The 26,551-nt window shown below is 40.3% G+C and overlaps 1 protein-coding gene across 1 annotated transcript in view; it reads right to left on the bottom strand.

Annotated features, from left to right (window-relative positions):
- Positions 1-24,233, bottom strand: part of HMGA2 (high mobility group AT-hook 2) — a 138,343-nt gene extending 114,110 nt beyond the window's left edge. Inside the window, exons 1-3 of the mRNA XM_029206332.1 lie at positions 24,056-24,233; positions 21,358-21,444; positions 11,012-11,062 (exon numbers count right to left, since the gene is read on the bottom strand). Coding sequence (XP_029062165.1) covers positions 11,012-11,062; positions 21,358-21,444; positions 24,056-24,166 — 249 coding nt within the window. The 5' untranslated portion in view covers positions 24,167-24,233. The remainder of the gene's footprint in view (positions 1-11,011; positions 11,063-21,357; positions 21,445-24,055) is intronic.
- Between the last annotated feature and the right edge of the window lie 2,318 nt (positions 24,234-26,551).

Raw genomic sequence — 26,551 nt, 5'->3', positions numbered from 1 at the left:
GCCTGCAAATCCTTCATCAAAATCCATTAGGGAATTTAAAGAACTTTTGGGTTGTCTGAGAGAATAATGACAGGAAAGAAAATGCTGAAACTGAGATTCTGTAATTAGGAAATTAGACTCTGGGATCAGCTTCTGACACAAACTGGGTGATGGATGTCTTCTCTGATATTAGAATCATTTGGAACAGGGAATGAGAAAAGACTGCAAAACAAATGGTATTTTATAGAACATTATTAGCTATAATCTTATGATTCCCTGTTCCTCCACACCTCCCTGGGCTTTGGTGCTTCCTGTAATAGGGTGCTCCCTCAAGACTGAAAATATTTGAATTGTCTGGAAATTTGGCCGACCTGCACTTCCTTTATTGGTAATGTTAGTGCTTAAACTTCTCTGATGTGACATTGCTACCTATGTTATTCCGACTGTAAAGTCCTTATTCCTATAATGACGTAAACCTAGGGTATTAGATTTTCCCCCAATGAGTCCCTAGCTATAAACCCCATGGCTCTATGTGTCACTTTAAGTGCTTCAGAATATCCTTGAAAGAAGTCAAAGAAACAAATAGTTATTAACGGATTTTCTTCTGTCTTTATTTGCATGTTAGTACTAAAAATTAGGACTAAAGGAAATGGGAGACAGGCAGTTAAAATGAGTTTTTATACAAAAAAATGAGAAACTACCTTTCAAAATTATCCTGTGACGTTTTGCCAACAAAGCTCTCTTCTGTGTTTCTGATGATCCAAAGCTGTGACAAAAATTCTTCTAAGGTACAGCACTAGAGTCTATTTTGGAAAGCAGAATGCTATTTCCAGGAGTGAGGGAATGGAAACATTAACATAGGGCAAGGCATTCAAAGTCTGCATTGGGCCTGGGTGATAGTGGCTCACAGCATACTTCTTAAGTGGAAAGGCATAGGCTGGAATTCAAAATTATTATAAACACTGCTTTGATGCCTACAGGTTGTACTTTTAACCCTTGTGTGGCCTCTTTGAAAATACAAATCATCCAATTAAAAAAAAAAAAGCCAAAGAATGCAATTCAAATCCACATTCGCTAATGGAAACAAAAACTGAAAGGCCATGCTTTATACACACTAATAAAATACTGTCATTCTATTCACCAAACATTTATTAAGTCCAGCTACGGGTCTGAAACTATACTAACATCAATGACGATGATCTATTGAGTGCTTGCCTCTCGATGAATAAAAATTTTTGATGGCTTCTCACTTAATTCTTACAAAATAATCCTATGAGATGAGAACTATTATTACCCTTTGTTTTACACACAGGGAGACTGGGCTGGTAACAACGAGCAACTTGCCTTGATAAGCTGATAAGGGAACCCAGGCAGTCGGAACTTTTAATCACTTTGCTGAATTCCTTCCTATATCCTAGGTGCTGAGGGTAAAAAAGATAAATGCAATGTGCTCTCTAACCTCACAGAGCTAATTTTTAAATACAAATGGTAGCACGATTCAGAAACATTAAAGTATACAATCAAGTTGTTTTAACACCTAGTGATTTTTAAATTATTTGACACACATAGCATGAGCAAAGAGAAGAAACAAGATCAACATGTGCTGATACGGTGGCTCAAGAGAATTATCCTCGTCGTTCTGATTCCATTTCTCCTCCGCTTTTTGGAGCCTGTATCTAATAATTTAATAACTATCTTTTTAAGTCTACCTTAACTGGATAAAACTGAGCTATGTTGATAAATCAAACATGTATATATCTGATATTAGCCTGGATATTTGCTATGGTGATAATGAGAGGATATAACTCTAGGCCCACTAGTACAACTAATTTATAAATTATACATACAGCTAAATTCAAATAATAATATAGAGAGTTACTAGGATTGGGAAAGCAACATAATCACTTCTGTAGAAGGACTCAAATTCTAAAGAGCTCAGAATACTTGAAACGGAATTTAATTTACCCTCACCAACATCTGAAGCACAGCGCAGTTAATCTAACAGGCTGGCATCAGGTTTCCTGTTTGGTTGTGAGCACCTCAAAGGCAGCCTCCACCTATTTTGTTGGCCTCTACATTCCCAGGACCTAGCACAGGGCTTGATCCATAATATTGCCAGAAGACTTTAGCAAAATGTTTAGACAAATGGAAAATCACAAAATCAAAGGTCTCGGAATTGGAGCCCTAGGGTTTAAATGGTCCAGCCAAGCAAGAGACAAGCAAACAAACAAGTGAACCAAAGTGCTTAAGTTTCTTCTGTATCCACAGTGTCCATCGTACACGCTGAGCCTTCTGCACAATATTATGTTCAAAGAGACACTCGAAGTGCCTTTTCTGGGTTAACGCATTGAAACCACAGCACAAAGTGATGACACGGCTTCCCTTGGTCGTACAACTAGGGTGAGCTTTATGATCTTTTAACACCCCAACAGGGCACTTTCCGCTTCATAAGGCAATCTCCATTTGCCAGAATTTAAAGAACTGTCATTCCCCAACCTGAGTCTAATGGAAGAGCAGACAGTGCAATTCTTCTGGCTTTGAACAAGGTCAAAGCCTTGCTAAATCAAGCCTGATCTGCAGCCACTCATTAATACTAAGGAAATATAAAAAAGAGACTTTGCTTCCTATAGCATCCTGAAAAAGATGTCTTACTTCTAAAATCACATTGATTATAAGAATGAATAAATAATGAATTAAAAAACAAATTTCAGTGTCATGGCTGCACTGAATTTACCCCTAAGGACAGGGTTTGGGGGTGGCTTGGATGTATCAAGTCGACAGATAATCTGAAAACCTTATGTATGCCATTACTCTCAGCCTCCTTCCCACCAAGCCTTTTACCAGAGTTGACCCCTGTTCCTGGGCCTGCCCCCCCATCTGGCAGAGGCGCTAATGAGCAGTGAAATGGCCAAAGGGCAGGCAGCAGGGGGGAGCAGGGAAAACAACACAAAAAAGGAGACAGGAGGCTGGATCCTTTACAAACTCAACAATCAGTCCCTGGACAATAGAGCTGGTGGTAGCAATAAAGGTTTTTGTATTTTACAACTCGAAATGCTTGACAGCCATTAGTTATAGATAGAATGTTCCTATCAGGAGAAAAAGTGTGGGCACACTGAGCGACCTGCCCAAAGGTACACAGCTCATCAAAACAGTCTTTATCTCGGCCCAGAGGAGAAACGGTAGGCTTGATTAAATCCCGCTGGATTGAAATTTTGCCAAAAAATAGTGAAATATCTGTGTCAAATATGGAAGAGTTTAGAATCAAGAATTCCTTGGTTAAAAAAAATAATCTTAAAATAAAAACAGATTCCACTCTTAAAAACAGAACAAAAATGTTCTCTTGAAATATGGAGTAATAGTTTTACCTATCTTACCTAGTTAAAAACATATATATATATATGGCATATTAGTTTTATTTATATATGATATGAAGGTTTCCAGTGTTTTAGAAATATTTACTGCCATCCATAAATACTCAGATTTGGGGGAACATAGGTAAATATGTGTATGGTAGTATGGATAAAGTCTTAAATACATTTACTGTCATATAAAATGGTCACTGAATTTCACAGTACTTGTCATTTAATTAGAGTGAAACTGAGATAACTGTCTTGGCCAGGATTTTACTGATTTGATTATTTGGGTCGAGAAACAGGACATTTATTTGATCTGCCTCCTGTCTATAATCTGCCACTCATCCACAAGTGGGAGAAAAACATATTCTTCCTTGATTATAGTTTAATAAGAGCACCTGGCTATTGTGGTATTGTGGTAGCATCACTTGAGCAGTGGACCCCAAGGTCGATGTCTGAATAATCCTGAATGGTCAGGATCTGGTAAAAGCTGGTAATACCAAACTGAACTGGATGACCAAGTAGAGCTGGTTATCAGTCTCTTTGTTAAAGACATCATTAACCGAATAATTAAGAACAGGACTTCAATACTGACACAAGCAAAAAAAAGAGACTAAATCAAAATGCTAATGATCAAATCCAATTCTTGCCTTCTGAGTATGATATATTTATTAGTGTTTTCATATTTAATTTTGCAATTTTATATAAGCATTTTAGGGAATTTTGCAGTGAGCTATTAAAAAAAGAAAATCAACTTAAGTCACTTTTCCTCACAGAGTTCTATTAGGGTTTGCAAAAAACTCCATTTTTATCACAAAATGTTGCAAAGGAGATAGTTTCAGAAAATATAGCTTACCGATATTGAACACATTATAAGCATCAGAAGATTTATATCTTAATTATTAAGCATATGTCAAAAGCTCATGTGCTTTAGAGGAAGCATCTCCCGGTTTTTAAAGCATGTTGTTTTTCCAAGTTTCTAAGTGAAAATGGTTTTGTCTTCACACACTCCATTAGTAGACAGTTTTTGATATTCTATCAAAGTCATTTCTTTCCCTCTGACTCCAGTAAAAAGTTACAATTATCTGCAATATGCATTATTGGATATTCCTCTCTAAACATCAAAGAAATATTTTCAGTTTAAACAAAGCAAGTGTTAAATTACAAATGGCTAAAAGTTAAAAAAAAAGTAACAAACATCTGGAGGGGAAAAGTAATGGAAATGAAAACCTAATGTTTTAACTTCAACATTAGATTTCCAGGTTCCTCAATACGTTAATGCTTGAGATCTTTAGAAGAAATCCAAAGAGTTTCAACCAGTCTAGTTGTAACAGGTTTTATTCCGATTTAGTTCCTCCTACTTGATTTTAAAATCATCATGTAAGTTTCTAGATTTCTACAAACTTAGAAAAACAAAAAGCTCTTGTTGCCTATCTAGAATGTTTGACTAACAAATGAAATTACATCACTTTCCTGTGTATCACAAGTTCTTTAATCAAGGAACTGTCCCCCAAAAGATATGGAATAGAAATGCATATTTTTAAATCAACAGACCGCACACACCCCATTACCAAATGAAGATAATCAGCAACCGGAGAAAACAGCTGGGGTTTGTTAGTAACTTTCTAGTGACCCATTGAAGTTAAGCTTCAGCATCTAGTCCTTGGATCAATTTCTAGGTCAATTTCAGTATCTCCAGAATTCTTTCTTTTTTTTTTCTTTACAAACCATTAATTCACATTGGGGAGTATTTCCCTTCTGTTGTTAATTTCCTTTCTCATAAAGATATTCTGAAAACAAAACACCTAAAAACATCTCTGGTTCCCACTGATTTATTCTTTATTATTTTGTCCTTCCTTCTTTTCCTCCAGAAGCACTGGCTGCTTCACTAAGCAACATCTGGATGGAGCATTTCATACACAAGGTTAACATTGTTATTACTGCACTGTATTTTCTTGAGCCTTAGCTCTACTCTCTAAAACTTTTTCCAAATATTTTCCATCGCTAAATCAGTTACGTGATGGGCTCCATTCTAAAGCCAAAATCGAGAAATGCAAATAAATATGAAATGCCTAGTTTCAACTGGCAGAAGGACTGACTAACTGAAATCTATATAGGTTCTAAGAGGCCAGAACATCTCTGCATGTGCCTACTGAGGCACACAGCAGAAATACTACTTTCCAAATTGATGAACAACACATGGCATGAACCTCTACAGTTAGAAAGCTTATAAGCTGCAATTTAAATTATCTTCCTTGGGGACTTCCCTGAAGCCCCAGTGGTTAAGATTCCACGCTTCCACTGTAGGGGGCACAGGTTTGATCCGCGCAGTGCAGCCATAAATAAATAAATAATTTTCCTTAACTACAAATAGATTTAAAATGTACCTTAGTATTATTTATAAGCAAGTCTTAAACTTGATGATATTCAGCATAGGTATAGTGAAGACACAATGATACTACCAAGGGTACTCGGTGAGTTTGATGCACAGCTGTCACCTCACTCCATGTGTAGCTACAGGTAGCTATAAGCTATTAGGGTTTAGGCTGTCAGTGATATCTACATGAAAGTGTACAGTGGAATTAATAATAATGTTAAACATTTATTGAGCACTTACTATGTGCCAGGCCTTCTATTAAGCCCTTTGCATCACTGCCTTATTTAATCCTCACACGATGCTATTAGAAATGTACCACTCTTACCACCTTCTTAAAGAGGAGGAAATTGGACCTTTAAAACTGAAAACATTACTACCGTATGACCCAGCAATTCCACTCCTGGGTATTTATCCACAAAAAAATGAAAACACTAATTCAGAAAGATACATGCAGCACCCCGATGTTCAGAGCAGCATTATTTATTATAGCCAAGATATAGAAGCAACCTAGGTGCCCATCAACAGATGAATGGATTAAGAAGATGTGCTGTATACACACACACACGCACACACACACACACACACACACACACACACACAGCCCTACATATACACAATGGAACATCACTCAGCCATAAAAATGAATGAAGTTTTAGAGAGTATTGTGCTAAGTGAAATAAAGAAAGACAAATACTGTATGATATCACTTATATGTGGAATCTAAAAAATAAAACTAGTGAATATAACAAAAAAGAAATAGACTCACAGATATAGAGAACAAAATAGTGGTTACCAGTGGGAAGAGGGAAGGGAGGAGGGGCAAGATAGGGGTAGGGGATTAAGAGGTACAAACTACTATGAATAAAATAAATAAGCTACAAGGATAGATAGTACAACATAGGGAATATAGCCAATATCTTATAACAACTATAAATGGAGTATAACCTTTAAAAATTGTGAATCATTATGTTATACACCTAAAACTTATATAATATTGTACATCAACTATACCTCAGTTAAAATAATTTTTTAAAGTGCTTTTAAAAAGGTCATGTAATTTGCTGAAGATTCTAGTTAGTCAAGTGATGGGCCAGAATTTGAACCCAAGCCACCTGAATCCAGATCCTGAGCTCCCGACTCTAAGACCAGTAGAAAAGTTACGTCCCACTTCTCTCTCCTTCCTTTACCTCTCACCTCGTCCAGACCAAAAAAATGTGAAAGTCCAAAGCAGCTCATCAAAATAATAGATCTGAAATCTGACACAAACTCAGAAAAAAAAAACAAAGGGGAATAAAGTAAATAAGAGAAGTGCTCTTAACCAAAATCTAGTTAACGTCCTCACTGGATTAGTCAACACTCCATCCCCTGCAGAAGCAAGACTGGCACAAACTTCTTTCCTATGTCCACATACTTTTGGTTAATCAACTTTGGAGTAACCTACCAAGTACTGATCCCAGTCACATCAGATGAGAGGGTTACAAGGTAGATATCTTCTTCCAGCCCTGTTACATGACACCATAAAATGTACAAGACTTCTTTTTAAAAGCAAAAGAACTTTATAAAACAAAACAACCCAGAAGAATAAAAGGGGACCAGTTTGGCTTTTAGGCCCTGTACCTAGTAAATCCTGTCAGTTCAAAAATATATCTCTAATATAAGGAAATCAGTGAATGACACTGTTGGAAAGAATTGAACTTACTGTAAAGTACAAGGCTCATTTCCTATGGAAAATGCAATAATTTATTTCTTTAGTACAAGCTTTCCAGTAAAGAATGCCCTTGAACTGAATGCCTTGCTGTGACTGGCCGCACACTCTACCCAACAGAATATATATAAGCAAAAAGGAAACACGCTGTCTAGAAAAAAAATACACAATTTCCTTCTATTTCCTTTTCTAAGTAGAACAACTCTTCTTTGGGGAACAAATCGGGGTCTTATAACAATTAGCTACACAATATTTTCCATTCTCACAGCCAGTAAAAACTAGAAATCATGAGGGTCAATGAAGATGGCCCAATTATTCCCAGAAAGGCAAGGGATTTTGTAATGGGTGCTTCACGTGGGCTTCTCATTCAGCATGAAGATCAGGTGCCTGGAATCCAGATATCCCCCAAATGAGCAAGAATCCATTGAGAAAATAAAAACATATAGATCCTTTAACTACTACATATTTTATTCCAGCTTGGCTGAAACATCGGGTGTGTGAGGATGAGTGGTGGAAAATAAAGGCATAAAGGGAGGTGGGTATAAACTGTGGGGACTTCGAAGAGCTAGGGAAGGTTGTAATCAATTCAGTGGCCAGCTGTGGATCCGTAGAAAGTTTCTAGGAAGAGCAGTGATGTGACTATACCCTATGCAGGTTAACTGGCAAACATAGGAGAGCCAAAGGTAGAAAAGGTGAAAGGTAGGAAGACCAGTTAAGAGGCAAGATATGGAACTTAAGAGTCCATCTACGGATAAGCGCCTGAAGGGAATGTGGTGGACATATACAATGGAATATTACTCAGCCAGAGAAAAAAGGAAGTCCTGCCATTTGCATGATGAAATTTGAGGACATTATGCTAAGTGAAATAAGTCAGACAAAGACAAATACTGTCTATCACTTAATATGTGGAATCTATAAATACTAAATTTATAGAAACAGACAGTAGAATGGTGGTTGCCAGGGGCTTGGGGGGAGTTGGGGTGGGCGGAGGGAATGAGGAAATATTGGCCAAAGGGTGCAAACTCCTAGTAATAAGGTAAGTTCTGGGGATCTAGCATGGTGATTATAGTTTACAATGCAGTATTATTTACCTGAAAGTTGCTAAGAGAATAGATCTTAGATGTTTTCACCACAAAAAAAGAAATGGTAATTATGTGAGATGATGGAGGTATTAACTAATGCCACTGTGGTAATCATTTTGCAATACATAAGTCAAATCAACACGCTGTATTCCTTAAACTTACACAAGGTTATATGTGAATTACATCTCAATAAAGCTGGGTTGGAGGACAATTGATGGAAGCTGAGTGCTGGTTAAATCTCACTGTATTTGCTTACAATGCGTTTCATTTCATTTTAGCAACATTAATCTCATGACTTCAAAGAACTTACCTATTTCCTATTCTGTTGCCTATAAGAAAGTTTATATAGGTTTTTCTCATTGATGAGTTCAATGGGATACGATGTCCTTTTAGTTCTGATGCTTAGAAAATGGCAGACCTATATTTGATATGTATGCCAATACCAATTTAGTCAACACTGTGCTCACTAGAGTATAATGGAATAGGACTTTTTGACTTCTGACACTAGGTCAAAAAAGGCCTTGCTTGCAGTTTTCTCCTCATTTGGGAAAACACCCTCTCTGGGAGCCCTGAGTGTATGTCAGAAGGCTGACTTCCCACCCTGAGACCACCACGTTAGAAAGGCCATGTGTGTGGGTGCTCCAGAGGACACCCCCAGATGCACCCAGACTTCAAGCCAATTCTGCAAAAGCACCTGTGAGTAAAGACGCCTCCAAATTCTACCCCAAGCATAAGAGGTAACGCCCAGCTGCTTGAGTCCTCCCAGCTGAGGCTCTAGACATCCTGAAGCAGAAACAAGCCTTTCTGTTGTGCCCTGTCCATATTCCTGACCCAAAGGATCCATGAGCTTTTTTGTTGTTTTGTTTTTTTACATTATTAAGTTTTGGGGTGGTTGATGAAACAGTAATAGGTAACTGGAACCATATGTCTAACAAGAGAGGTAATAAACCCATTGGTTATGGAGCCCACACCTGGAATATGATACTTAGTTCTGGGTGACATATTACAAAAGATAAAAAAAAAACAAGCATACTCAGAGGAGAAGAAGAAGAATGTTCCTTCATGGGAAAAAGCTGAAAGGCTTAGAGATATTCAAATCAGAAAAGAGAACAAACGGTATATGTTAATTGCCTTCAAATATCTGATGAGCTATCACAAGTAAAAGTAATAACAATTACTCTGTATATTCCCAGGAGGGAGGCCTAGGAACAGTGAACAGAAGTTACAGGGAGTCAGATGGAAGTGTTTTCTAATGTTCAGAGCTTTCCAGGAAAGAAGAGGCAGCTTTAAGAGGACGTGAGTTTCCTAACATTAAAGGTAATCAAGCAGTCGAGAGGATCACCACCTGGTGGGTAAGTTTGGAGAGAATTCATTTATTGACCAGAAGGTTGAATAAAATGCTCTTACTTTAAGGTTACACTGTAACACTGAGATGTTTTTAATCTAAAGATCATCCCCATTTCCTTGTGCTAAGAAATCTAATCCCAACACATGTTGAGCAGAGGGAAAAAAATACAAGATGAATAAATTGAATGAAAGGCAATACCAAAGTATAAATAGAAAGGGATGCAGAACTCTGGAGGACAGAAGAATGGAAACTAACAGGAAAATACAATCCAGCAGAGCAGCAAAGGAACTTCAGAAAAAGATGAAGCATGAAGATGGAACCATGGAAGAGAGAAAAGCAAGGCCAAAGATGCCATCATAGATGACCTAGGGTAGAGAGGATGCCCTCATCTTTCTTGAGAAATGGTTTTATTCGTTTTTAAGACTTTTTTCATCGGTCAGTGGGAAAGACGGACCAGAAGAACATGGTAATGTAGCAGCATAAAGAACCAGGTTCAAGTGGTAAAATTAACAAAGCTCTTCAGTGGTCAGTGAATTTCTGGCCTCAGAAAGATACAGGATCTGTGTGCCTATGGGGTCAGGTACACCTGCATGGAAGCCACCATCAGTATGTAAGAATCACTACTAAGGGAAGCAAGAAAAACCGGTGCGTAAAACCTGGTTTCCTAACAAAGGCAAGGGGAAAAGGAAAACACAAACCACCTAGAAAATGAGATATTTCCAAGGCCAAACCATCCCGGCAACAACAACAAAAAGAAATGAAAAGAAAGAGTTAAAAAGTTATCTCATACACATTTCATCTGAATTTTATCACCATTTGTAATCAACTTCCAATGTTTCATAATACCCTTTAACCTTAGTTACTCAACCCAGGGAACAAGTCATCTCATTGTTACCCCATTTGAAGGAAGAGTGGAGACTCTTTTCATGTTGATAAGAGATAGAAAAAGGAGACACTCCCAGGAAAGAAAAGTGTTTTGAGGAAACTCCTGGAGCCTGAGGGTAAGAGGTGGTGATAATATGCTTCTTGCCTTAACCCTTTCAAAGATGCATCAAATCAGAAGTTAGAAATTCATGTAATCGATAAAATAAAAGTCATTTATTTAAAAAAAAGCAACAGAAATTTTTCAGTACTAAAAAAGAACAGAAATTTTATCTTACTACTCACCCATTTCCTAGGTCTGCCTCTTGGCCGTTTTTCTCCAGTGGCTTCTGCTTTCTGCAAAATGAAAAAGGAAGTTATATCGTTTCCTACCTGACGTTTCTTATAAGTGCTGCACCAAGGGACACATTTCAAGTAAGAATGTTCTGGTTTGCAGATAAGGTATTAAGATTGCTTTAAGAATCTCTTTCTCCTTGAAGGTTCATCTTCTCCATTTTTCATTGCATGATGCAAAGAGAGATCTATGCAGCCCTCACCCTAATAGATTCCCCTGGAGTAATCTCTGAAATGCATGAAAATGCTTTTTAAAAGCCATTTTGCCCTTATTTCTACCTGTAATTAAAAAAAATTATTCCCACATATCCATAATTATGTAAAGTAGACTTTTAGAAAATTAATGTTTCTTAAATGATGATTTTTCTTTCCATATCACAACTAAAATTACCAAAATTAACATTGATATATTACTGTACAATTTACAAACCACTTCTACCCACATTGTTAGGCAAAAGCAAATCTAAATGTGAGTGAAAATATATAGGCTTCTAACTCAAAAAAACAAATATTAGCACACTTCTACATAGTTAATTTCCTATCCTTGCCCCAAACAAACACCTGTCAATCAGTTCACCCAAAGCAGAGAGAGAAAAAAAAAAGCTAGCAGAAATCATCAATGTTTTTCTCTGAGATGGAAACAAGGGGTGCTAAAAATAATAATTAATAAACAATGTATATTATTAACAATTAACAATTCCACACTCAACACAAACCTGACATGAATATATTTCTAACTATCTTAACAGTTTGTTCATTGCTTTACTTCACAGAAGATTTTTCTGGTATCACAGTTGTTTTTTTCCCTTTTGAGTAAAATTTTAATATTATAATTTCCCTGTGTTTATCACGCCTACTCCAATCCCCAAATACACCAACACACACATATCACATGCACTTTCTATAAAAATACACGTTTATAGGGACTTCCCTGGTGGCGCAGTGATTGAGAATCCACCTGCCAATGCAGGGGACACAGGTTTGATCCCTGGTCTGGGAAGATCCCACATGCCGCGGAGCAACTAAGCCCGTGTGCCACAACTACTGAGCCCGTGTGCCACAGCTACTGAAGCCCACGCACCTAGAGCCTGTGCTCTGCAACAAGAGAAGCCACTGCGATGAGAAGCCCACACACCGCAACGAAGAGTAGCCCCTTCTCACTGCAACTAGAGAAAGCCTGCGCACAGCAACAAAGACCCAACACAGCCAAAAAAATAAATAAATAAATGCATGTTTATAATTTCCATTTTCAGAGTAAAGAAAACTTAGTACATCCTCTTCTGTGTATGAGAATCATCTCAAGGCTATATAAACACAAAAATACAGGTAACCTGAGCCAGGATAACTCATTTTGCATTTTACTTTTGTTACCTGGGTTAGCAGCAAGTACTTGGTACAACGATACTAAAATTACCTATTATAACTGTCTACACTGCCAAATGACTCTCCTTTCTCCCTTCAATCTGGTAAAAATAGATGGAGATAGGCGATAGATTGATAGATACACAGAGAGGTACAAAGATACACAGGTACATAGACAAAATAAGATTTTTATGTCACAAGATTTCTCACTAAATATCTTCCTGACCTATCTAACAGGTTCCATGAATTAACCCAAACTTTGTGTGATTATAATGTTAGTTCACATTTATTGAGCATTTAAAATACCCTAGGCACCGGGCTAAGTCATTCGCATGTGTTGTTTTAATCTTTACAACAGCCCTCCATGTAAGGTAGCTGTTATTATTTCTCTTAGTTTGCAAACGGACAATTAAGTCTTAGAAAGGCTAGCTGAATAACTCAGGTCACACACAAAGCTGGTAAATGGCAAGCCTGGGATTGGAACCCAGTTCTGTTGGACTCTAAAGCCAGGGCTCTCACTGTCCTGACAACGCTACCTCCCTTTAGGTTACATGCATTTGCTGCTATGAGGAGATATTTTAGTTAACGAAAATTGTCACTGACTCAGCTCCACCTGAGAGTCAGATTTGGGCACTCTGAATCATAGTAGTAGGGGTTACTACTTTGAATGGCTCCACAAAGGAATCATTCCTTGTCAAGGGTTAGTGGTCCTGTCTTACCTTCGGTCATAAGGGCATGAGTTAAATTAAGTGAAAGCCAGGAGGGCCCAGTGAATCACACCCTCTTTCTGAGTGTTGTATCAGGGAGAGAGGGAGATCTCAAAAGGAACACAGATTCCACTTTGGAAAGCTTAGATTCAAATCCCTGCTCTGCCATGTTAGCTTTATGACTTTGGGCAGGTCCCTGAAAACCTTAATTTGGTTTCAGGTGTGAAATGGAGATAACACCTCCGGTGAGGAGTGAGGAGTGAAGTGGCTCCCATAAATGAGGTGCTCAATAAATGTTCTTTCACTCCTAACCAGATGGAACTCTTAAAGGGAAAGTTTTCCTTTAAGTTAGTCCAATCTCATAGAAGGTTCAATCAATGCAAATATTCCATTACACCCATAGATCACCTTAAGAATGAAGCTTTTAAGAGACCCTCTGGCTAGTACATCACGAGTTATATGAGTACAAAATTCCCTAATACAGAAGTAGTGCCTGATTTACCCTTTAGGAGCAACTGTAAGGTTGCACAGTTTACTCAGTAGTAAATAATACAAACATGGAAGATAGAAATCCTTTCTAATGGGCATGAGGATGGTAGGTGGGGTTGAGAGTAGGAGACTGCTGATCTTAAAAGCTAACAGTGCTACACCAGGCTTTTCTGTATGGTGGTTATGTTCCGGGGCCATGATGTGATCCGGGTGTATCTAAAGTCTGTTAAAAAGAGGGTTGTTTTCTAAGAGGGTTTCACTGCATTTTAAAGTTAGAGAAAGCAAATCTCTCATAAGAGAGAGAAAGCCCTGCAAACAAGAGGACTTAAAAACGAGCATCCCATTTACAAAAAGTCTATTCAAAAATAAAATTCGCACCATTAACTAAGGGGCAAAATATCACGATTATCACTTGGACTTGTTAAAAGCAAACTTGCTCCTTGGTCTTGGGGCCAGTATTACATGTAAACTGAAACCCTCTTCTGAGACGACATCTAGAAGAAACACATTAGCTGTGCTGTGTGTCGTCGATCTGGGAGGTTTTCATTGTTCCTTAAAACCCACATTATTTAATCATTCTGATCAAACTTCACAAAAGCTGCAAAACCAGTTAGGATTTTCCTTTGTAAACCAGCATAGATCCAGGAATTTTACATATTGGAAAACACTGGCTTTAACTTTTTTCCCTGTGTTTAATGCTCTTCGGAATATTATTTTTCAATAGAAAACAAACAAAACATTTTGGGGGCTTGTTTTGTTTTTAATATGTTAACATATGCAATACTGTGTAAGTGTATATTTGGTTTTCCTTCGCCAGAGTGGAATTTGGTTCCACACTACAAACCCATGTATAATTCAGACAATAACTTATTCTGAGTACTTACTGCTTATCTCAGGGCGGGGGAGTAGGGAGAGAGGGTGGGAATTCTGCATTTGTAAGAACTGAATTTCAGACTATTATCAGCCCTGTTATACTAACGTCTGCAACGATCATATGTTAAAAGTATTATTCCCTCCTGGCTTGTCTTCATTCTCATTTTTGCCTTTTAAAAAAAGTGTAAGTTCAGAACTGTGTATTTAATTTTATAAGATGCTTTAGAAGCAAGTTCATGAGGACTGGGGAGACTATTAAATGGGAAATGTAATTATATCTTTCTCTAAGAAGTTTTGGTACTCCAGGCTCTTAAATGTATGAGCACTAAAAAATTAATTAAAAAAGGAAATTCATCTAGCAAATAGAACTCTTGATCTTGGAAACAGTGCTTAGCATTAGTGTCTGGTGCATAAGATGTGCTCAATGCACATTTATTGCATGAAGGAAGGAAGGAAAGAAAGAAACACTGGTGTTTATATCACCTGTGTGTTTCCCTGTTGTTTCCCTCTCACCTTTAGAAATCTACAGCTTGGTAGGGCTTCAGAAGACATTTCATCCAGCCCCTTCATTTAACAAATAAAACAACTTCTGGGTGTGCCATGATCTCCAATGTCATAGCCTTCTGGTTTATTTGGGGGCCAGGAATGGGTTGCAGTAAGCACATATTGCCAATCCCTTTATAAGCTTGTAGAGAACTCCCCTCCGAAGATTTCTCAAAATCTAACTTACAACCTACATTTCTGGTTACTGGAGAAAACATAATCTACCTTGTAGCAAATACTTTATGAGATATTTGACACCGCATAATAGTGGAAAGATCATAAGCTTTAGAATTAGATTTGAACTCAAGCCCAGGTACTCCCATCTACTGAAGCTGAACATTAGACATGTCACAGTTTACATCTCTGAATCACAGTTTTCTCATTTGTGAAATGAAGACCATAATGCCTACATCAAAGGATTAAAGGAGCTAATGTATATGGAAGGTAAGCCTGACAAAAGCTACAGCATTTAGTAGGTAGTCAAATGTAATTTCTTAACTCCCTCCATATTTTAAAATGTTACCCTTAAAAGGAGTACCTCCCAATTTTGTAAGTTTCCAGTCAAAGTACTGAGTGATTTTCTGAGCATTATCTTATTTAAGTAGGGCAGCTATTACTACCCCTGTTTATATGGGCGATTAAGCAATCTGCCCATGTTCTTAAGTGATGGAACTGAGGCCCCATCTGATTTCAAGGCAATAAAGGGTCTGTTCTTCTGGGAGATAGTCCCATACAAAATGAAGTAGCCATGGGGAAATTTTTTTAAAAACTTCTAGGGTGGAAATCAAATGAGTAGTTAAAAGTAAAATATTTCCAAGTTTCCTATAAAGACATAGACAAGAGCTAAGATTGGGAACCAAGCGCATTAGCCAGTTCTGACTTCCGGGTCAAATTTAGATAGCTATTAATTTTTTGCTATTCTAAATGCTCACATCATACTGTGATAATGCATAAAAACCAGAATGCCCCACTCCAAATCAATCAGTGCATCTGTATACACACACACACAAAAGAGCTAGAAAAATATTTGGGCTTAGTAGTACCTTGCTTTGCTTTCATGTATCTTTACATATATATGTATATATGACTAAGACCTGCTGACTTTAGAGCATATGGAGCCATCTAAAAACAGCGTAGAGTCACATTTTATTTCTTTTAGTAGCCCTTTCAAAAATATAAAGAGTGTAAATCAATGTGCACTGGCATCAAAATTAACTGGATTAATCAATCACATTAAATGTTAAGTAATTGTCACTTCACCTTTTTGCTAATCTAGTTCTATGGGTTTCCAAACTGTACATGCAACTATTTTTAGTCTTTAAAAGACATTACAAGTTTGCCATTGCTACATATTTTCCAAAAAAGAAATAAAAGTGAATTCTATCATCCATTGTAGTTCATGCTCATTTTCCCCAAGGAAGTCCTTGTTGTCAACTCCCATGTCATTATTTACACATGCCTGTCTTCACCTATACAAACATGAAATTAAAGCCAAGGCCAAAATAACAGGAAAAGTTATTTTCAGAGTTTAGGATTCTCCTCTTTAACTGTTCCTCTCCCTCCTTTGTAATCAGAAAAATCAATAGCAATGATATGAGAGTTCATAAGGGTGACCTTCCGAGCAAACTACTCCCTACATTATCCTGGAGAAAAAAATGGCTGTGACTTCTCCTTGCTAAATCATTTAGAAGATGCCATTCAGCGTTGTTCAGTGGATTAAAGCAATATAGAATAATAAAGCAGCAGCCTAAAATGGAATCAGTTCTGCATTCACCTTTTTCTCCTGGTTCGCACTATAAAAATTCAGAGCTAAAAATCTCAGCATCTAGGATATAAAATTCATTGTTCCACCCTTGTGCCAAGCTATATGGTTCCAGAGCAAGCTCTGGAAACTGCAGAAAGTCAGCTAACAAGATAAGATGGGTCTGAATGATTTAACTGACATAAAATGCTCTTCAGCATCCATCTAGTCTCAAAAAAGAACTGAAATGCAACAGAATACCAATCTGTTATGTTCTCTTGAGCAAAATGATCTGTTGAGACCTTGAGATAAAAATGAACCAGAGCTGGAAGTCAGTCAAAGTAATGAGGGGCTTTCGATGAAAAAGTTCAGAAGAATAACTGGCAAAGAATGAGATCTCTGGGTTCCTTGAAGTAAAGTGATTTCAGAAAATAACTCAAATGTATTTGAATCTTCCATATTTGGATCATAATCTACGATGACTCAAAGGCATTGTGCGAGAGAATTTACTGATACATTAAGGCTCGGTCCTCTCTGGCAAAGTTAAGTGAAAAAAAAAAAATGAGTCAACTGTTTAGGTAAGACAGCCTAAAATACCAAGATAATGGAGACAACAATTGGGCTTTACGTAATTCCACCTGACTGGATTTATCTGTATCCTTAGATAGAGCCCTGAGTCCCAGTGGAAGTTACTTGCCCATAAAAACACAGAGGAACTCAAAATAACTCGTATTAGTAACATAGACGCCATAGGCTGGAATTGTATGACAACTGCCAATACCATCTTTCCCTGACTTACCTATAATGATGCCTTTGGTTCCCCTCCTCAGCTCGACCTACTATATCCCGTAAAAAATCATGTCCTTGCTCAGCATCTATGCGCTAATATTTAACTGAAATGATGAGGAAAACCCATTCTCTCATCCTAAAATATCTGTGCTTGGTGTTAGTAATCATTTGTGAAAAATCAACCAACCTCCTAGGAACATGATTAGAAAAGGAGCACAAATCTTCCTCTATAGTATCCAATTCGTATCAAGTCTTCTTTGTTTAGGCAAGTGGAAAATATAAATTAGGTGTCTGCCTGAACACATTATTTGAAGTATACTTTACCTAGATGGTATTTTCATTTTGTACTTTGCTCTTTATTTCTCTTCACTACAACCTAAAGTCAAAAGGAAGTTCAAGCAAATCTGTGATATTACGACGTAGGGCTATCTCACACCTGAGATCTTTTTTATACGCAATTCTTCCTATTAAAATTTAATTCAATCTCAGAATTTTTTTTTTCCCTAAAAGTACCTGAATGACAATTGGCCTGACTTACAGATGAATTTGACTTGTGACCTTAAAAACTGGAGAATTAGTGAAAGAAACCCCTCCAGTGTTCTCTCATTAAACAGGCACAACAAAAACCCTAAACTAAACATAAAGGAGATTATATCTTTCTTCTCTCCAAACATGAGAAATGTGAAAATACAAAGTATTTCCACCCAGCACAAACAGGAGAGGAAAACAAAATAAAACAAAAAGGAAATTAAGAGCCAACTGGTCACAGGTATACCTCAAACTAAGACATAAATAAAAGGGTCAAGACACACACACAGACACACACATAACTCACACAAATCAATTATTTATTCAGGAAAACATTAACTTCTGATTTCTTTTATTAAGATAACAATATGAAACTGGTTCAGGGATGAATTTTGAGCACTCAGATTGGTGTTCTTAGGAATAACTAGAATTTCTACATAATGGTTATCCATGGGAATTTGTCATAACGGAATAGAAGCAAAGTGAAGAATAATTATCTTCTCTTCCAAAAGTTCCAGGCATAACAAATTATGTTTTTATAAATGTTTGTTTTATATATTACACAAATCAAGTTTATATTGAATATGACCTGAAATTAAAGTGATTGCTAATTTAGTAGTCCTCCACTTGGTCTTGCAACTTTCCTCATGCATTGTCAAGTGTCACACTGCTAATTTTCCAACAAGCAGTTTTGTTTTCAAATGTCCCAAGGCCAGTTACTGGGTCCAAGCACAAACTTTGTAAGTAAAGAAACTCCAAGCAGCAAGAAATTTTAAACATACAACATCATCAGTATCCCAGTGTACACTGTATCTCCTCTAATTTTAGAGTTCTGTTCTCTTATATACTTACCAGGTTTTGTTATATATTTTCCATTTTGGTGAGTCTCAGTTTGCAGGAGAATTCCCAATTTATTAATCATAGAAGGCTTCTCATCTCTACTCTGGTCAGTCTAGCATGTTATGAACAATGTAACTTTTTCTAAAAAAGATTACTTTTCAAAGTCCTAACAAAAATATGTTTTGTTAGAATACAACATATGTTTAATAAACAAATATATGTTTGATAATCATGTTTACATAGGGTAGTAGCAAACTCAATAAATACCGATTCGAAAGTGAAAATACCTTAAGTTTACACATGTCATGAACAATTCATCAGTGTCATTCATTATTTTGCAAAGTGTTATCTTCTCCAGATGAAGCGTAATTTATAAAACTGAACAAATGTAACAGTCAGGTTCTGAGCAAAAATACGTATCCATTTTTATTAGAAAGGGGACTTTTAAAACAGAATTGTGTGAAATAATTTTGTCTGGAAGAATGAAAGATTTCAGAGAAAAATTTCTTTCGGAAAAAGAAAGCCTACTTCTGTTTTGGAAGTTGTAATACTATGTGCATACACATGAAGAATTATCAGAAAGGTGAATAGCCTAAGGGTCATTTATAAATGCCTATCACCAAAGTAACTAAAAATAAGTCAAACCTTACTTGGGAAGAAACCAACCTTTTGTTATTTTGCTTTAGGTGGTAAATTAGGCACAAGTCTCAGCTTTCCTTTTGTCAATAAAGATTTTGCTAGTCAGTGGCAAACTTTTCAAACTGAAGAGAAGGCGATGGAAGCACCTTTTTACTCGTTCCAAAAAAAGAGTAATACAGTAAAATATGAGAGATAATTCATTTTCCCTTTTTTTGTATTGAATTTTAAATAATTTATTTATGATAAGATTTACAGATTTCTTCCTGGGAGATGTTATGATGCATTTTTTAGAGCAATTACATCATAGTTTAAATGTTTGTCAGCTAGCTACCAAGATATTTCTTTGCCATTCCATTAGAGTAAAATTAAGATAAAATTAACTTAATGCAACAACAAAAAAAACCTATGTTAAATTGGCCCTTTTTTAAAATTGAATAAAGCAGGTAAAAAAACAAATAGTAAATATTCATATTAGTAATATCAGGTTACACAGGCACTTTTAAATGACAAGATCATTTAGAGCTACTTCAATGTTTAGTGATTAAATATGAGTACAATTAAATCTTCACTCTGAGAAGCAATTCTATTTAAATATATCAGAAATCTGCTCTTTCAACTCTGTTCAAGACTGTTAAAACAAAACAGAGAAGAACTCATAGTTGCTCCCTAAATAACTTTATATGTATCACTGGTTGCTATGGAAGTCTACAACACTGAAAACTATCAAATATAATATGGTAGGTGCTCACACAGAGAAAACCACACAAAACATTAATCCTCAAGAGATGAGCGTACAGTCATTTTCAACAAATACTGTACATGGTGTACTCAAATCGACTGTAAAGATATATCAAAATTTACTTCTGAATTTTGAACCTTTGTTTTTAACGAGCATACAAACCCACAAATAAAATACAGAAACTTTTTTTCTGATTTATTTGTAAAGCTTAAAAAATGTGAATTTTATCTTCACCTTCCCTTCTCAGTCTACGCATTGATCCTGAGATATTTCTTCTTTGTTAGCTCAAATACCACCAAACATGAAGTTTTTAAACTGCAATTTAAAATTTATAAAGAAAAACACTGGAAGTTACACTTGGTTGGGTTCTATCCTGCCCAAAAATATACAATAAATGAGTCAAATATTTGTTTAAAAAATTTCTCATTGTCCTATTCAGAACATTTCTCTATCACCTGAGGTGGAAAGGCTTTTGAGAGATTATATTATATTGTAGGTTTATTGTAAACAAACAAGGTACTTTATCAGCACATTTAAAGCAGTAAAATTAGTGAATGTTTTTTTCCAGAATCCCATAATTGGATTTACTTCTAATTATCATCTATTTGGCAAAGTACTTAACTTTAATAGTGGGATTTGGTTTTCCGATAATCATGTAAATAAGCACAAAGTAAATTAATCTCTATTATTTTTTAAGGAAATTGCAAAAACTTCACCACCAGACAAAATCTATAGCTTTGATTTGTTTTTAACTATTTCACAACTGGTGCAAATCTTAATTGTTCATTCTCCACTCCCCCACCTCCCCCTCCCATCTCCGTTTTAAGTTTCTTATTATTTGGTGATTGTTTAAAAACAGCACCGTAAGGCATCTTCATGAACTTTTTATGCTAAGTATCTGCTTGAAAATCTCACCAATATTAAAGGTAGGAAATGAGTCTTGGGTTACCCACTTGGGAGAAATCCTTAGGTGCGGATCTAGAATGAGAAAATTACAGGGAGGTTCCTCTGGGCGTTGAGAAAGTTGGGAGGACGTAAGAAATCTCACCTTTTGAGCTGCTTTGGAGGGGCTCTTGTTTTTGCTGCCTTTGGGTCTTCCCCTTGGTCTCTTAGGAGAGGGCTCACCGGTTGGCTCCTAGTTTCGGGGGGAAAAAAAATGCTGCTGTGGCAAGAATGGCTGAAAGAAATTGACCCTGACTCTATAGTTGTATTTTCTGCCTGTGCTGCTCAACAGAACTGCTGGAACACATTCAGTTCAAGCATAAATGGATGATGATGGTACAGAGCTTACAGAAAGGGGAAATAACTATACTTGTAATCCAAGAATTCATAGAGGAAATTCTATTTCGCATATGAAAGCTAGATTCTATTTCAACCCGAAAAAGGTAACAAAGGCTGACTGTTCAAAGGTTGCTTGTTCTAGAAAGAAAGTTATACATTTTAAGGTGTAAAATATGCAAGGCTGTGTATTTGGCAACGCATAGAAATAATAAGCATTTTACACAAATACTACTCTCCACTATACCAGCATTTTAAACAACAGAAATATGAAGCTAACATCAGAAATATTTCAACAATCTCCCATATTGAAAAAGGTGGCTTTTGATCATTCTGTATATCTATATTGTAGGTCAGTTATAACTCAATCAACACACTGAGTGAAATACTGGAGCAATTATCCAAGTTCTTCAACTTAAAATAACTCCATTCCTGCTAAAATTTCCAAATAATTATGGTAAATCTGTCGTGGGAGGCTTTGCTTGAATTATCTAGGTAATTGCTTCAATTCTTCACTGCCAGTTGGAGATGTAGGAATGGTCTCCAGTCTAGATTTAAATGTCTTTTGATAAAAATAAATGTTTTCTCCAAAACTTTCTTTTGAGAAAACCCTTATGGGGGTGTACCGAAGAAAACTAAAAGGGATGGGGGGTGGGTAGTAAGGAGGAATGGGAGTGTCTGGGAAGGAGAAATTGAAACTATCAATAGGTTTAGCAAAACTTTAAACGGCTTCTATGCCAAGTAGTAAATACTCAAGTGGTTAAGAGAATGCGATGATTAATATTCCAGATCCTAAATATTTATCCAGTGAATCATCAATTTACATCTCATTCAGATTCGATTATTAAATGAGAATTAGCTTAAAATGCATAAAAGTCTTCAATGAAAATTCGCATCCTATTTAGAGATTCTGAGGAAGGTTTCCTGCAAGCTTCTGTGGGACCACTAGCTCCAGTGGGCACATCCGGAGCAAACACATAGGAGACACATTTTTCTTTCTTTGTGAACTCTGCCTTAACTCAAAGGTAAAACCTCCAATCACCTCCAGACCCCACTGCAATTTCTTTTGGATTATTTTTTGGAGGTGGGGGGCAATTAGTAGAGTTAGAGTGAGCCGGGTGGCGTGTGGGAAACAAGAGCGGGGGGAAGGGCAGTGACTTCCTGGGAGGTGTAAAACAGGATCCTAACGCGATGTAAAGTGTCGCCCAGGCAGAGCGGGAAAACTCAGGGGCCTCTAGATTGGCTTGTTTCCTTTGATGATTTCAAAAAGGTACAGCAGTTTTTCTAAAACGCACTGGCAAGCAAACATTGTTCGCCTTCCCCACCTTGCTCTCGGGCAGCTTTGGGACTCTAGGATTATTTTCTAATAGGCCTATTTGCCATGAAGGAAGCGCTTTAAGGCTAAAGAACGAAGAAGTAGCTTTAAACCCCACGGAAGCGGAGTTTAAATGTTCTCAATAGACAAGTCCCGCTCCATCCTTGCCCGCGGAGGCTTGGAAATTGCTGCGAACAAAACCCCTCCACCCCGGGCGCTGCGCGCAGCTCCGCAAGCGCAGGCTACACGCTTAATTGGTTGCATCCGCAGACAAAACCCTCCACTCCGCGGGGTCCCGGGCGCCCCTCGATCGTCCCCTCCCAACCCCCAGTCACTCGCTCTGGAGAAAGACGTTTCAGGTCTGCAGCTCTGAGGCGCGGCACCCAAGGCAAAAGGGGGACTGGGCGCCTGGCGAGGAAGTGACCCTAGCTACCGTGCACCCTCTCGGACACTGCTTGCCACCGCGCCCTTGGCTGAACTACTTAATCCTATCCCGTGGGGACCCAGGGTCTCCTGTAGCCAGCCCCTTTCCTGGGTCACCTCAGCAGCGGCCGCCGCGCCGCATTTAAAGAGCCCTAAGAGAACCGGGCGGGCCCACGAGTTCTTTGTCGGGAGGGCGCGAGTCTCAGGCCACCGAGAACTTGGGGAGGGCGCCAAGGGGGCGGCTGCGGCGCGCCAGTCCCCGGCCAGCGAGCAGACCCGGTTGGCGGGAGAAAGAGCCTCTGGCCCCCGAGGCTTCAGCCCCTCCAACCCTGACCCGCCAGAGTACCCCTAACCCCCGGGCCACTGCAAAGCGGCTCGGAAAGTGCCTGGCGAGCCCCGGCTTGTCGTACCCGGCCGCTTCCCGTCACCAGGAGACACCGCGCCACTCGGGCCGGGCACAATAGCGAAAGTCCGAAGACGCGCTTCGCCCGACCCCGCCTCCAGCCCGCACCCGGCCGCCCGCCCGCCGTGGCTCCCACCTCCCGGCCCAGAGGGGCGCGGGCGCCCGGGGCTCTGCCGCGCACTCGCGCCGGGACTCCGTAGCTCGCCCCCGCGGCGGCGTGAGGCGGCCGCGGCGGCTGGACTCCCGCGCTCGGGTGGCCGCGGGTCGCGGGGCCCTCGCGGAGGGAGCGGAGGTGGGCTGCTGCCCGCACCCCGCCCGCGTACTGACTTGCTGCTGCTTCCTGGGTCGGCCGCGTCCTCTCTTCTGAGGCGCCGGGGCGGCAGGTTGTCCCTGGGCTGAAGTGGACGGCTGCCCGGCGCCTTCACCGCGTGCGCTCATCCTGCCTCCCGCCGCCGCTACCGCTGCCGCCGCCGCTCCTACCGCCGCTGCAGCCGCTTCGCCTCTGCCGCCCCGAATCTACCCAGCACCTTTCGGGAGACTGCGAGGTAGGGCTGGAGAACGAGGCGGGGTGGGCGAGAGCTGGCGTGCGGCGAGGGCTGCTGCTGCTTAGGCTGCCGCCGCTGCCACCATCAACACCGGACGTCCAGCGGCTGCCAACAAGAGAGAAGAGGGGAGGAGGAGGAGAGAAGGAGGCGCTGCTGGTGGCGGCGGCAGGGTGGGTGGGTGCCGGAGGTGGAGGTGACGGTGGAGGTAGCGAGAGGAGGCGGAGAGCGAAGGAGAAGGAAAAGAGGGTTTCAAGTTGGGAGGCTACCCTCTCAGTTTGGGATCAGAAGTTGCGGTCACCGGGAGCACTTCGGAAGCGGCTTGGAAAGGGAAGAGACTTGGAGTGAATTGTGTCCCTTGAAACGTTAGGCGGGGAAAGAATTCCTTCTCCTCTTCCCCCTCGCTCCGCGCTCGCAGAGCAAGAAAGAGAAAGAGAGAAAACAGCGCCTTGGGCAGTCGGAAAGCAGAGGGAGGATGGGGAGATTCTGCCGGGATCGGGTCGGGCACTGAGCGCGGGCAGGGGACGGAGCGGTGGGTGGCACCGCGCCTCCTCGGGTGGCGGGAGCGGGCGGCAGCGGCACCGGGGAGTCGGAGGGGGACGGGCTGATTGCTCTTGCGTCCTGCACCAAGCGCGCGCTGCCCGGGCTGGAAGTTTTCTGAGTTCCTGCCCCAGGATTCAAGCGGGATGAGAGTGTGTATGTATGTGTGTGTGTGTGTGTGTGTGCGCGCGTGTATGTGTGTGTGTGTGTGCGCGCGCGCTTGGGGAGGGGGCGGCGGGATGGGGGGAGTGCCCACCTCTAATCGTGGGCGGATAAAGGGGAGGGGGCTGCGCCCTAGAAAAAGTATGAGGAGGAGGGAGGCCAGGCGGACCGCCGAGCCAAGGCGCCTGGCCGTGGGCCAGAGGCAGCGTTCGAAATACAGCTGCCTCCGCGGCGGCGGCGCCCGGGTGCCACCCGGAGCCCCGCTCACGTGCTCTCGCCCGGCGGCGGGGTTAAAGGGACAGGCCGGGGATGCCGGGCCGGCTCGCCGCCGGCCTCGCCCCACCCGCCGCCCGAGGTCGCCCCTGGCCGGCTGTCCTAGGAAGGCGCGGAAATGTGGCTGCCCCCGGAGCCGCGTTTACGGGCTTGGCCTTTACCTGCACCTCCACGATGCGGAGCCAACACTCTGCAGGAAGCGTCTGGCTGCACGCGCGGCAGAGTTCTCGTTTCCTAGGAGTGGGGATCGACTGAAGAGGAGTAGAAGCAGGCCCCCGCCGCCCTGTTCTGCGTCGGAATGCCTTCCTCGCAGATCGCACGACCCGTCGCGCGCGCGCGCGCGCGCACACACACACACGCGCACACATACACACACACACTCATACACAGACATGCTCGCAGATCCACACACACACGTGCACTTAGACACACGTGCACACTCCCACAGCACATGCAGGCATAAACACACATGTAAACAAACACGCGCGCACTTACATGCACATGCACGCAGAAACACATGCACTTTCACAGACACAGGCACACGTGCAAACAATGTGCACACAGGCACACGGAGCGCGCCAAGCCTCTTTCCTGAGCTTTTTTTCTCCGGGAAAAACTGGAGGCGACGCGAAGTCTCCCTTTGGCTGGCGCTATGCACCCGGGTTCCAACGCTCGCAGGGTAGAGGGGTTGCCCAACGCGGGGACCCCATAGCTTCCTAACTCCACAGTTGAGCCAACTGTCCAACTCTCCCTTCAATTTACCTCGATTTAACCTTCTCCCTAGGAACTCCCTTTCTGCCAAGTCCTAATTTTATAGCCTGGACTGTTTCTGAGTTATGTGAACACCATAATGACCACAGTCCGTTTTAAAAAGGTGGAGTACATTTTAAAATGTACCTCTTTTCATCCTTGAATAACAAAAAGCTCTGAAAAAATTAGGTTGAGATTTTCACACATCACACCCAAAATTATTTTGGACCAATTCCAAAATAAAAACTTTCACCCGAGGAAGAATTTTTTTCCTTCCCCCAAATACAGACCACCGTGGAATAAAAACCGCCTACTTTACAGTCCTAAGTAAGGCGTTCGGCACCGCCAGGTTCCTCTGTGCCTGTGGAGGGAGGAGGCGCGTGTAAACGTCCGCCTCAGGCGCGGCAGCGCTGATTGGTCCGCGTTGCCATTTTAAATCCATTTCCAGTTGCCCTTTGCAGAGCTGGGACACTTAGCTGCGCGTTGAGTGCCCTGCAGAAACCCAGGGTTTCTCCTGGATCTGGGAAAGCCTAACAGTGATGGAGAAGGAAAGCCC

The sequence above is a fragment of the Monodon monoceros genome, unplaced genomic scaffold (assembly GCF_005190385.1).
Source record: "Monodon monoceros isolate NGI ecotype Baffin Bay Population unplaced genomic scaffold, NGI_Narwhal_1 Super_Scaffold_6, whole genome shotgun sequence".
Taxonomy (NCBI): Eukaryota; Metazoa; Chordata; class Mammalia; order Artiodactyla; family Monodontidae; genus Monodon; species Monodon monoceros.
This window is presented reverse-complemented; position numbering and strand designations above follow the sequence as displayed.